Genomic DNA, 12,293 nt, shown 5'->3' with positions numbered 1-12,293 from the left:
TGTATTTATCACAGATGTAGCAGCTGTGTACTCCTAGAGCACTTAGGTTTTATTTGAGGTGGTAACATCTAGATGCGAACAGAATCTGTCAGCTGTGTTGAGTTTGCCTCTGTGTTACATCTACTATTTTACTATTTGAGTATTTTAGTTCTTGTGAGGGATATAGACTTTCAGGTAGTAATTCTTGCATTTGTAGTAGATGACATTTGTTACAAGGATATTTATGTAAGAAGTTTCTGCTGCAACTCTTTAAGTCTGCTGCAATTAGCTGAACTTGCTGTGCTTTGTAGATCTTCTGTGACACTTCTTGCCTTGGCAGTGCTGCTGTTACATAACAGAGTGCTGTGGCATTTAATAAAGTTGCATTTTAGCTTTTACATTTATCCTTTGTAACTTGCTTACTTGGAGCTGCCCTGAAGCAGCCTTCATTTTCAAAACTGAAGAACTGCTTTAAAAAATTAACTTCTGCTTAAGGGTCAACCCCTCACACTTAAACCACTGCAACTGGCAGTGAGTTAGAGCTACCATTTAAAATGGGTTGTTCTGTTGGAGAATAAGCAATTATTTTTTTTTTCCTTTTGAAACAGGCAGAGTGGTGCAATATACAGAAAACACCTCTTCTTTTCCCTCCTCTTGACACACACCCTCTGAATTTTTTTCAGTAAAAACTTACTATCTTTTACTCCAAAGCTTTCAACTCTTGTTTTTTATCAGTGCTTGCACACACAAAAAAGTGTGCTAACCCCTTGATACCTTCCTTGTTTGCAGGACTATAGCCTAGAGGTCTTCAAACTCCCACTACTGGCTACTGTTGTCTTGTGTATCCAGCTCGTGCCTAAAGTTGTTTACCGTGACACTAAAGAAAGGAGTGAACAAGCTTTATCTGTTGTATGGGGACAAACTTTATCCACTTTTCTCTTTCACACTTTAGATCTCCCTTTTGTGTTGTCTTGAGGAGACTTTTTCCAGGCTCTTACTTCTCAAAGTATTCCACCTGGTGGCAAAATCAGGGAAATAGTTAATGGAAATGGTTTACACAGGCACAGATCAAGTAGTGCAAGAACCTGTAATACAAGTCCTAAGTTATTCCTGTTCCATATTTTATGGTAGAGAGAGAAAAATTAGAATATATTTGTGTGCCTTAAGTTTCATGTTTCTGGATTTTGCATTTCTAGTGAAGATGATTTGATTTAACACTTTATATTTGTATTCACTAAAGATAAATAAAATGTGATCCTCTGGCAGGGCAGTAGGAATGGAGGACATTCTAACAATGAGAGGACAGTACTGTGCATATAGTACTTCATTCTGTTTCATGAAAATTTTCACTTCTCTGTGTACCAGTCAAAGAGAAATTGAGACACTGTTGTACTTCCAAGTAAGGTAGGCTTCCAGATATTTTCTGGAATATTTGACTGCTTGTTTTAGAACAAATGAAAACAGTGACTGTCAGGAGTCATCTGGAAAATGGCCCTCTCTTTCAGGGGAAGGAAGAAGTTCATGGAATAGTGATTTTCGGTCTTGTAGTAAGGGAATTGAATGGGATCATTCAATTATTAAGTGTTAAGGGAATCTAACTTCTATTGTTCCTCCTTCTATTGATGAAAACTCTGCTATTAGTCTGTCCTGAGGCGCACAAGCTCTAGTCCTATATACTTTAAGACTGCCAGTTCTCTTAATTTTAGAAATTGCAAGGCAGGAGACTGCTTGTCTTTTTATATTGCCAAGTATAAATACCTTTAAATGATATGTCTATGACTAGGAACTTACTCTTTCATACGCATTTGGGAAGCCCTCTGAATGATAATGCCCAGTAGCTGAATGTCCCAGCGTTCTTTGAGTGTTCAGTAGTCAGTCAGCTATCACGTTAAATTGATTTTGCGCTTTCTTCCCTGGTTTGACTTTCAAACCTAGTCTTAAATATTATCCTGAATATGCTTTTTATACTAAATGAAAGGTCAGATTTTTATGATTCAAGTTTTCCATTTTTATATCTTCTGTGTTCTCTGTGTATACAACATGATTAAAATTGCTGAATTTACTTACCATATATTGTTTCTTACAGGCTAATCACAGAATATAGAAGCGTGACACTATTACAGTATGATTTAAATGATGCTTTATTTTCTGTAGATCAATGTCAGAGTAACCACAATGGATGCAGAGTTGGAATTTGCCATCCAGCCCAATACAACAGGCAAGCAGCTCTTTGATCAGGTAACTTATATATATTTCTGTGTATGTATGTGTACAGACACATAAAACTATTCTGGTTATTAAGGCATAGTTTAAGAAAGTGGAAGTATTCTTCTGTATAGATTATGTTTTTCATTATGTTACCTAAACTGTGGTCTCAGTTTAAACTTCCTCATTACTTCTCATGGAATGTATTAAATTCAAAGACTACTCTGTGTAAACAGATTAACAGTGAGGCTTCAACTGAATGGTGAATAGAACTGCTTTGAAATTAATTTTTTTTTATGTCTAATGTTACAGTTGTAGCTGCAATATAATAGACCTATGCATATAAGAAATTTATATAGCCTTTACTATTGAATAATGAATGTAACAAAGTTTAAGGAAAACTAACATATTTTCTTTTTTTCCAAGAACAGAAGCTGTAGATACTTTTTTCACTTCCCAAATATTAGAAAAGTAATGTTTTCCTATGATTCAGTTTGAAATTTAAGTTAAAAAACTCCGTAAGTGGAAAAGTTAAAACGATGGCTTTAATGTGCTTATGGATTGCAGACCCATCAGAACTACAGATTCTCACTTGTCTGTTGTACACCAAATGGGCTAAATGAATGATTTCTTAAAAAGGACTGTTCTCATATTTATTTCATGTGATGTTAGCCATCAGAATCTTGAAAACAATTTTTTGATCTAGGTTGTGGTGTTTTGTAGAAAATGTTAAGAATAGGAGCTTGTTAATGTGCTTTTTTGTTTTTTCTCAAGAAACCAATAAATATATATCTAAATCCAAGATGTATGCATTTAGATAAAAATGCAGATGTATTTGAATTACTCTTCAAAAACACTTTAACTGTATCAGCAGTTATGTCTGGTAGAACTGTTGTGTCTGTCCACTATAGATGCATAAAGTATGTAATGATTGGGTATTAAGAGAAAGTAATGCATTGAAAGAGTTTTTCAAGAACTCCTTAAAACTTTTAATTGACCTTTAAGAGTCTATTAAATGTGTTAGTATATAAGTTGAAAGGAGGATAACGTTTATTGGTTTGTAACACTGAGCTTTTTCTTTTACATAATTTGCTGGTTTTGTTTGAAATGACTGACTGACCTTCAGTGCTTTTACCTCTTGCCCAGTTCTCTTAACATCGGTAGCAATGTATCTTCAGTTTCTACATAGGAATAGACTTAATGATTCTTAAAAACTTAGAGAGGGGCTGTCCTGCTTTTTGCCTAACCCATACTATCATCAAATAAAAAGTCCAGTATTCTGTGGCACAGAAACCTGAAGCTGTTAACTTGTCTTTTGCCAACCTTTGCTATCATCTGCCATGCAGTATTGGGTGGGGTGACATTCTGCTGTGTAACCTCTTGTGCCCAGGTAATCGGGTTCTTGGACATTCACAAACGGGGAACAAAGATACAGGTCAGAACGCTTTTTCATGCTCTCTTCAGCTTTGTTCCTCAGTTCACTGTGTCGCGTTTGACCGATCTCACCAGCTCTTGCAATCAGCTTCTGCAAGTTTAAATTGAAGAATTGTTAGATCATGCAAAATCAACCAGCATAGTTGTGTGCGAAGGATTTTGAGCATGATGTTAGAATCATATGTGAGTTTGATAGAGTAATGTCAAGAGCTGAACTGTATTGCAAAATCAGCGTTAAATTTTTGGACAAAAGTTATGCTGTTCCTCTGTAGAAAGAGGATTGAATAGCACTGTTATTGAGGGGATTTGTCTTCAAAGTTTATGCAGAAATGGTGGACGTGACAGCAGACTTCTTGATTATTGCTCTCAGAAAATAACCTCTCTGTGAATTTAGCTGTTGTCTAGTGTTCCCCTATGGTTTTGGTGAACAACTTGTCCTTTTTTTCTGTCAGTGGTTCTTTCAAGCTTTTAATTGGTGTTTTCTGGAGTTGTTGATTTGTTTCCCATTCCGTAAGTATATTTTCATCATCTTCATCGGCTAGCAGACATGAATTCAGGATATGACATCTATGGCGTTCCCTTTTGCTGTTGTGAAAGTCGGTAAAGTTCTTACTAATTGCATAAACCCTTTTTTTTAACTACTCGTATTTCAGAAGGTGTCTTAACATACTTATCATTAGTCCTTCTGTCTATCCTGTCAGTGGTTAGAATAGGCAAGAGGAGATCTATCCTCTTTTAGTCAACCAATTTAGCACCTCTAACTTTCCTAGGAGAGGAGGAACCCTGAGGTATGTTTCCACACACGGCTGTTAACGGTGGGGGTTGTTTTGTTTTGTTTTCAATAAGATGTTAGCACTGAGCATCAGTGCCTCTGGTTTACTGTAGTTGCCATTCAGAAAGAATGAGAAGGTTGTCTCCTATTTCGGGTTGTACTCCACTGTCCTTTCCAGGTATCTCAGAAGCCTCCCTTATGATCTTCAGAAGCTGACTCAATGAAATTCTTGCTACGTTGTCTTTGTGTGTCTGTTTTAATTTGCCAAAACACGTCTATTTCTCTAGTTGCTTTTCTTCTCCAAGAAGTTTTTATTGACTTATATAGTCAAATTGTAGGATGTGATGGTGGATAAATCTGGTTTACAAATGCAATGAAGACTTGCCTTAAGCCGCTTAATGAAGAGTCAGAATCAAACTCATAAGTTTCTCATTCTGTACTTAACTTTTCATGTCATGCTACTGCAGCACATAAGTGCTTATATTATCTTGGTATAAAGTTGCAGAGAATTTGTTTCCGTTGAGCTGAGAGGCGGTGATAGATTATACTCTTTCCTTATTTGTGGAGTCTGAAGTAAAAAAGGCTAATGTATAAGCTGGTTTTAGTGTTGATTTGCAAGCATGTGTAACTGCATTGCAGTAGACAAGTTGTCTGTATTGAATGTGCAGTGTGCTTCTCAGTGGAAGGGCTGTAGTTAGCAGGTGAGAGCAAAATGTTCTGACGTGAGCATAAGCACTTGTCTCCTTGTGCCTTATGGGCAGAGTTGTTGAGCATCTGCAGTTCTTACTACTTTTGCATCTTGGAGAGCTGATGAGGTACAAAGGCTCAGCTTGCACAGCTGCAAAGTAAAGAGCATTCTCAATCTGATAAAGCCATAAGTAGTTTGATCAGCATTGTATGGATTGTGCCAAAAGTAGTAGCAGGTCTGAAGTTTCTGTGTTGGGACACCAAATTCAATGTTACTCAGGTCTATACTATAACATAAACTTGTTTTGAACATTTCTGATGTTCTAAGGTAAATGATGTAGGAATTCTAGAGAAGATAACTGAGGTCACTAAAGGAATCAGGTTAGATCAATGAACATTTTTCATTCTGTGCTTTGGAGCTGGAAAGGTGAAAGGGTAGAGGAAGAAAAAAAGGTGCACTCTTGAATGATTGTTAAATAATAATACAAATGCAAGGCAACAGAAGTAAGTTTGCACAGCTATCTTGTGACATTTTCTAATTTTCAAAATCTTAATTTTGCAACCCGATAGTACTACTTTAAAATGGAGGAGGATCTATGTGTAAAATTCTATTTACTTCACATGCATCTGAATGCTTCCATAAAACAGCCTTCAGTAAACCAACTTGCCAGCATGGTCCAACCTGAGAACATATGTAAGTACTCCCATACTGGATCTTTTGGAGCCAGCGTTTAGTTATTTAATAATCTTTGCTGGACCTTTCTGATTGATTGCTTATTGAATGAACGTGTACTTTTACTATGCAAAAGGCTTGTAAGGTAGTTCCAAAGCTTCATTAATACTCTGTGTAGTAAAAGTGCTTCTTTTTGTTTGCTTTCAACCTGCTATTGAATGATTTCTGTTGATTCTCTTAAGTCTTAAATTATAAGGAAATAATGAATGTTATTCTCCATTTTTCTTCTACATGCCATGCAGGTTTTATAGACCTGTATTGTATTTTTCCTTTCTTCATTTCTCTGTCAGTAGCCTTAGTTCTCATCTCATCATGCAGAAAATGTTCCATGTCAATGATCATTCTTTTCAACATTTCTGAAACATTTTCAGTGCTGCAGCATCCCGTTTTAAGTTGATGTGACCAGTCCATATGTAGTATCAGAGATTTGGGAATAGAATCATAGAATCATTTAGATTAGAAAAGACCCTTGAGATCATAAAGTCCAACCATTAACCCAGGACTGCCAAGTCCATCACTAAACCATGTCCCTAAGCATCGCATCTATGTGTTTAAATTTTAAACATCTCCAAGGAATACCATAGACATGTATGGTAATATAACAGCTTTGTTGCTTTTTTCCTTTATAATAAGAGCTTTGCATAATTAAAATTGTTGTCTTTTACATACAGTATTTTGTTTTTATTAAATACCGTCTTTTATTGAGGTTCATCTTCCTTTTTACTGCTCATACACAGATCTTTATGGAAAGTTTTCTACAGCAGATTTTGTCATGTCAGTTTCATTCTTTTTTTTGCAGATTACATATGAAGTCCTGGAGGACTTCCCTAGTGGTTACTCTACAAGTCTGTTGTGAAAAGAGTTTATTTTTTTTTTTTTCTCTCCAACTAGTATGTCCATAAGAAGACCTTCCCTCTATTCAGGGAAAATTTTGTTTCTTTAGTAGCCTTTGGTGATAGACTGATCAGAAATCTTACAGGAAATCCACGTATGATTTATCAGCCAAATCATCCTTATTCCTTTTATCGTTAACTCTTCTAAGATATCAGAAATACTTTGAGAAAGCAATTCATCCTCATTACCTCATACTTGTCCACAAGTATTACCTGTTATTACTGTTTCACCAGTTGTCTTCTGTTGAGGTGGACTTGTCTGTAGGTCTGCAGATGACTTCCCATATGTGCTGTCAAATATCAGAGTCCTGTTTACTACGTTGTGTTCCTCAGGTGCTGAGTTTGATGTATGCAGTAAGCTGCACACTCCAGTTGGTAGTTTGGCAACACTGTGTTCGAGTTTTAGAGCTCTGAGGTGAATGCTTCCCTGAACTTGATATTTTGCTACTATTTTCATTTTTTTTGTTCTTGTAAAACCTGATTACATTTCAATTTGAGATGGTTTCTGTAGCTTAGTTACCATTAACAAAGTGCTGATGGTTATGGATCATTTTATCTTCAGGTGGTGAAAACTGTTGGTCTACGTGAGGTCTGGTTTTTTGGGCTACAGTATGTGGACAGCAAAGGCTACTCAACTTGGCTGAAGCTAAATAAAAAGGTAACAATTCCCTAATATTTAGGCAAGTCTATGGTTTGAGATATACTTTTATAAGGCTTGCTGCTTTAATGTTGTAGGTGAGATGTAGCTGACTTCAAATTTAGTTGACAAGTTGCTTTTTATTTGCTTTAAATGACAAAATACATTGTTTGGTTAGTTATACAAGAATATGCAAAGCTGTATCAACATTTAATTTGAGAAGGAGATACCATTTCCTGTATTTCCAGTACCATGGTGATACGTGCATGAGGAAAACTTAAATTCATACGATAGTCCTGTTTTCATGTAGTAAAATGTAATAGAATGTTTTACAGTGGGGGACGGGTGTGTGTGAAGTATTTGAGCTTTGGGAATTTGCATGAATACAGCTATAGATCTTTAAACGAGGCACCAATAATAGGCTCCTAAAGTTCTATTTAGGTACCTATCTAATAAGTAGATTGTAGGATAATTTATGTTTTGTTTTTTCCCATCAGCTCTGAGCACCTTGTATCTCTCAGCTTTTGGCAACCAGGCCATTTGACTTGGAATTCTATTTATGAATTTGAATGGTCACTTTTCATTTTAAAATTGGCTGTCATGTTATTAATGGAACTATATAGAATAAAGAGACTTTTGACTTCAACTTAATCAAGAGTACCTTTTTTGTCTTCAGTATTTTGGGGGTAAATTGAGAGGTTTTTAGGAGCAAGTCCCACTGCCTGCATTTATATAATCTTTCCTTCTCCTCTGTGGTAAATCCAGCAAGTTAAACCTGCTAACCACCAAAGCTGTCTCCTAGAATTTCATGTGTGTCTTGTTTCATATGCAATATACATTGTAGTGCTACAAATATTTTGTAAGCCTAGAGAGAGGCTTGCCTCCAGTGGTTGGAGACTTACAGGATTTAGCACATTCACTTATGAAAAACACAGAAGACGTTGCTCTATGAAAGCCTTTAGCAACTTAAGTTGCTGGTGCAGTTCAGGAGCAACAAGAGTGTGCTAATTTCTTTAGTTTTGACTAAGGCAAGTTTTTTGGTTTTTTTGTGGTTTTTTTTAAAAAGCTTGTAACATTTCATTAAGTGCATCATAAACTGGCTCTAACTTGTAAATATTTGTGGTAAATACAGGTAAGATCCGATAAATCACAGAATAGATGTGGAAATAAGGTTTTATTATGGCAACAGCACAACTAATTGTTCATTGGTGAGATTAAATTGAATGCTGTGTATGTAAATCAGAGGCAGATGGACAATAATGAAAAGCAAGCAAAACTTAAAATTGACATATGAAATGTTGAATATAATACTTACGCTGCCTTATTTATGTGTTTAAATGGCTGCATTATATTTACAATTTTTGCTGTTTCCTACGAGTCAAGCAAACGGATCATTTCATGCATAGTGAAGAAGTTCTAGAGGGACTACTAAGTGCGCATAAAATTAAATATGTAATAAAGTGCTTGAGGAATTGGGATTTATGAGATTTACTATGAATGTACTTTTAAATAATAATTTTATTTGATGTTAAATTTAGTTTCATTGTGAATGTTTTTGCTTTAGTCATAATCAGGGCTGAAAGCTGAGCCCAAATGAAATGGAAAATTCTACATAAAAATGAGGTTTTGTTGAAATTTGAAGTAGACATTTACTTAAGATGACCACATCGGATTTCTTCACAGAAATCATGATTATAAGGCTTATGCATTCTAGGAAAAAAATGTGATTAATGCAGGTATGATTTTTGCATAGGAACAGAGCACATGTATTTAGTTCAATAGTTCAAAGACTTTTAAAAGAATCCACTTTACACTTAATGTACTGTAGTTCCGGCTAAAGAAATCTTGTTAGACTCTAGTTTGTTACTTCCTGCAGTTCATCCTTGGATATAGTTTTGATTAAAAAAATTGTATTACAACTTCTTTTTTTTCCCAGATCTTTACTGTGATAAATACAAATTCACATAAGCCCACAAAAAACCTCTTAAACCAGCCTTTGAGTAATATTTAAAAATTGTCTGATTTATCCAAATTGGTGTACTTGATTCAGTGCCACATGAGCATTTAGTGAGTTCCACCGTGGGCTTGTCAGGAAGCATTGGATTTCAGAGTAGAGGAGCTAAAGAGTTCATTACTAGAGTTAATTATATATTAATATACCATTTAGTGCTCTTTTTATTTTTCTTTATTCCTCTCTATCAGGTAACACAGCAAGATGTAAGGAAAGAAAACCCTTTGCAGTTTAAATTCAGGGCCAAGTTTTTTCCAGAGGATGTATCTGAAGAGTTAATTCAGGAAATAACTCAGAGACTTTTCTTCCTGCAAGTCAAAGAAGCGATCTTAAATGATGAAATATATTGCCCACCAGAAACCGCAGTTCTTCTGGCTTCTTATGCTGTCCAGTCCAAGTATGGAGATTACAGTAAGGAGATACATAAACTAGGCTACCTAGCGAATGACAGACTTCTCCCTCAGCGGTGAGTGAAACAGTTTTTGCATCATCTGCTTATATAAACTTGATTACAGCACATTTTTTGATAATTTAAATATTAAGTGATGATGTGCATTTAATGGTAGCTTCCTTAAGAGTGCATGTCTTGCTAGTAGAATTTAGAGATCCTAATTTAGACTCTTAAATAACAAAGAAGCATCTCAACCATGTGGTTCTTGAGACCTGTTTCCTGTCCCATCCACAACCATCTGCATGGATATTTAGTTGAAGAAATTTTCAAATTAGTACAAAATTATCTAATGTTCCTGGAGGCTTGCTTCTGCTAAATTACAATAAAAATAATCTAATATAGAAGTCAATAAGATTCATTTGATACTCCTTTTCTTCAGTTCTTGATGGTTTTGTACATTAAATTATAATAATTTCCTGAAAATAATTATAAAGTGCATTGCAAATAAAATATATTGCATAAAAATGCTAGCCTGGACAGAGAAGTTAGAAACTAAATTGTTGCCACTGTTGTTGAGTATAAACTTATTTTGTGTCAGCTGATTATCTAATTGGTTAGGAAAAGTAAGCACTGAGATTATAGTTCTGTTTCTTTATGCAACTGAAACCATGCTCCTGGCGTGTTTTGGCAGCAAGAGAAGTATTGCAACAAAAATGTATAGAGTTAGACAATTTTTTTATGTGTGTAGATGAATCCATAGTGATGTATCATGGACAAATGTGTGATTAATAAATGCATAACATTAATGCATCTTCAAAGAAATGAGAGCCATGGAAGAAATCGAGGTTTCTTTAAAAAATCATATGCTTTGTCTCCTTGGTTTGAAAACTAAAAGTGGAAACTCAATCATTAGTGTAACTAAGCTTGAGAATTTTCTAGCAAGCAAAAAAGCCTTTTGAAGGATTGTGGTAAAGTACTGAAAAAAATATTTCTGAAAATGCTTGAGATTTAAAAAATCCTGGCTAAGAATTTTTTTTTGGCTGTGTACTGCCTTCTTGTGATGGTGAAGTCTATACCACTTTCGAGAAAAGTACTCTTTGTTAGGAAAGCAGGGAGATGCAGAACCAGTAAAACTGTCATTACTGAATATGTTAGTTCACAAATCTTGGGTTTTGCTCAGTTATGATGACAACCTGTCAACACTGGAGTACTTGTGTACAACACAAATTCAAATACTTAAGATGCTCCTTTTCAGTAGACAAATGTTCAGATGATCTCCGAGCATATGCTTTCAACCAGTCGTGTGCCAGTCTGTACTGAGTGAGCATGTTGCTTTTGTATTCATTCTAACGCAACTATTCATGTTTTGTGTCCTGTTACCATGAGATTTCCAGAAAACCAGCAAGTGCATCATAAAAATACTTCAGAACAATATTATGTCAAAAATACTTGTTTCCCAAAGTAGACTAGCTTTCAAAATTTTACTGAAAAGGGTGAGAAGATTTGCAGTTCCCATTAATTGTAGAGTCATAATGTTCACTTGTCAAACTACTCCGTATTTCTTGGCTCAAAACTGAGCTGGGTAGCACAAGGCATCAAGTCCTTGCTGAGTTACTCTGTTGCAATAGTCCTGGCATATCTGCTAGTGATGTTTCATCAATAGCATGTGAAGAGGGGATGGAGGGAACCAAATGACAACGTGGCTATTGCCAAAGATACTGCCAGCTATGAGGATATCATAGGAACACAGAATCATTTGAGGTTGGAAGGGGAGCTCTGAAGATCATCTAGTCCAGTGCGCCTCCTCAAAGTTAGTCACCTAGAGAGGTGATCGATGCTCCATACGGTTAGTGTTTAAGAGGCGTTTGGACAGTGCCCTTAATATGCTTTAACTTTGGGTCAGCCCTGAATTGGTCAGGCAGTTGGACTAGATAATCAGTGTAGGTCCCTTCCAACTGAAATAGTCTATTCTAATTACAGCAGGTTGTTCAAGGCCTTTTCCAGTTGGGTTTTGAATATTTCCAAGGATGCTGCTGCCTCTCTGGGCAACCTGTTGTAGCGTTTGACCACCTTCGCAGTAAAAAAATAAAACACTGTGTGCATGTGTATTTCACCTGTAGGCATTGTCTTGTGTCTCTCAACTCAAACTCAATTCTAAAAGAGGAAAGTGCATAGAATTTCTGTAGAAGTAGATACTTTTTTGGAAATTTTGGAAATTTTAATTTGGAAAGCTCAAGTCACCGTGAGGGTGACTGAGTAGCTGGCACAGGTTGCCTGGAGAGCTTGTGGAGTCTCCCTCCTTAGAGATATCCAAAAGCTGTATAGACATGGTCCTGGGCAACTGGCTGTGCGTGACTGCTTGAGCAGAGGGGTGGACAAAGTGGACAGAGGTCACTTCCAACCTCAATCATTCTGTGATTCTGTGAAGAAGAGCTTGGGAGCAGGGCTTTTATTTTCAGGTGGGCACTTGTGGGGCATAGTGCTGGGATAGTGTACTTTGCAATATCCTGTTTTGTCCCTTTTTTTTTTTTTTTTGTTAACTTTATGCTAT

General features: G+C 36.0%; 1 protein-coding gene across 2 annotated transcripts in view; it reads left to right on the top strand.

Moving 5' to 3' along the window:
• Positions 1-12,293, top strand: part of RDX (radixin) — a 41,492-nt gene that overhangs the window by 16,131 nt on the left and 13,068 nt on the right. For both annotated transcript variants that reach the window (XM_037376967.1, XM_037376966.1), the window contains exons 3-5: positions 2,134-2,217; positions 7,266-7,361; positions 9,543-9,817. In XM_037376967.1, the coding sequence (XP_037232864.1) occupies positions 2,134-2,217; positions 7,266-7,361; positions 9,543-9,817 (455 nt within the window). The remainder of the gene's footprint in view (positions 1-2,133; positions 2,218-7,265; positions 7,362-9,542; positions 9,818-12,293) is intronic.

Source organism: Falco rusticolus, chromosome 2 (genome assembly GCF_015220075.1).
Source record: "Falco rusticolus isolate bFalRus1 chromosome 2, bFalRus1.pri, whole genome shotgun sequence".
NCBI classification, from domain to species: Eukaryota; Metazoa; Chordata; class Aves; order Falconiformes; family Falconidae; genus Falco; species Falco rusticolus.
This window is presented reverse-complemented; position numbering and strand designations above follow the sequence as displayed.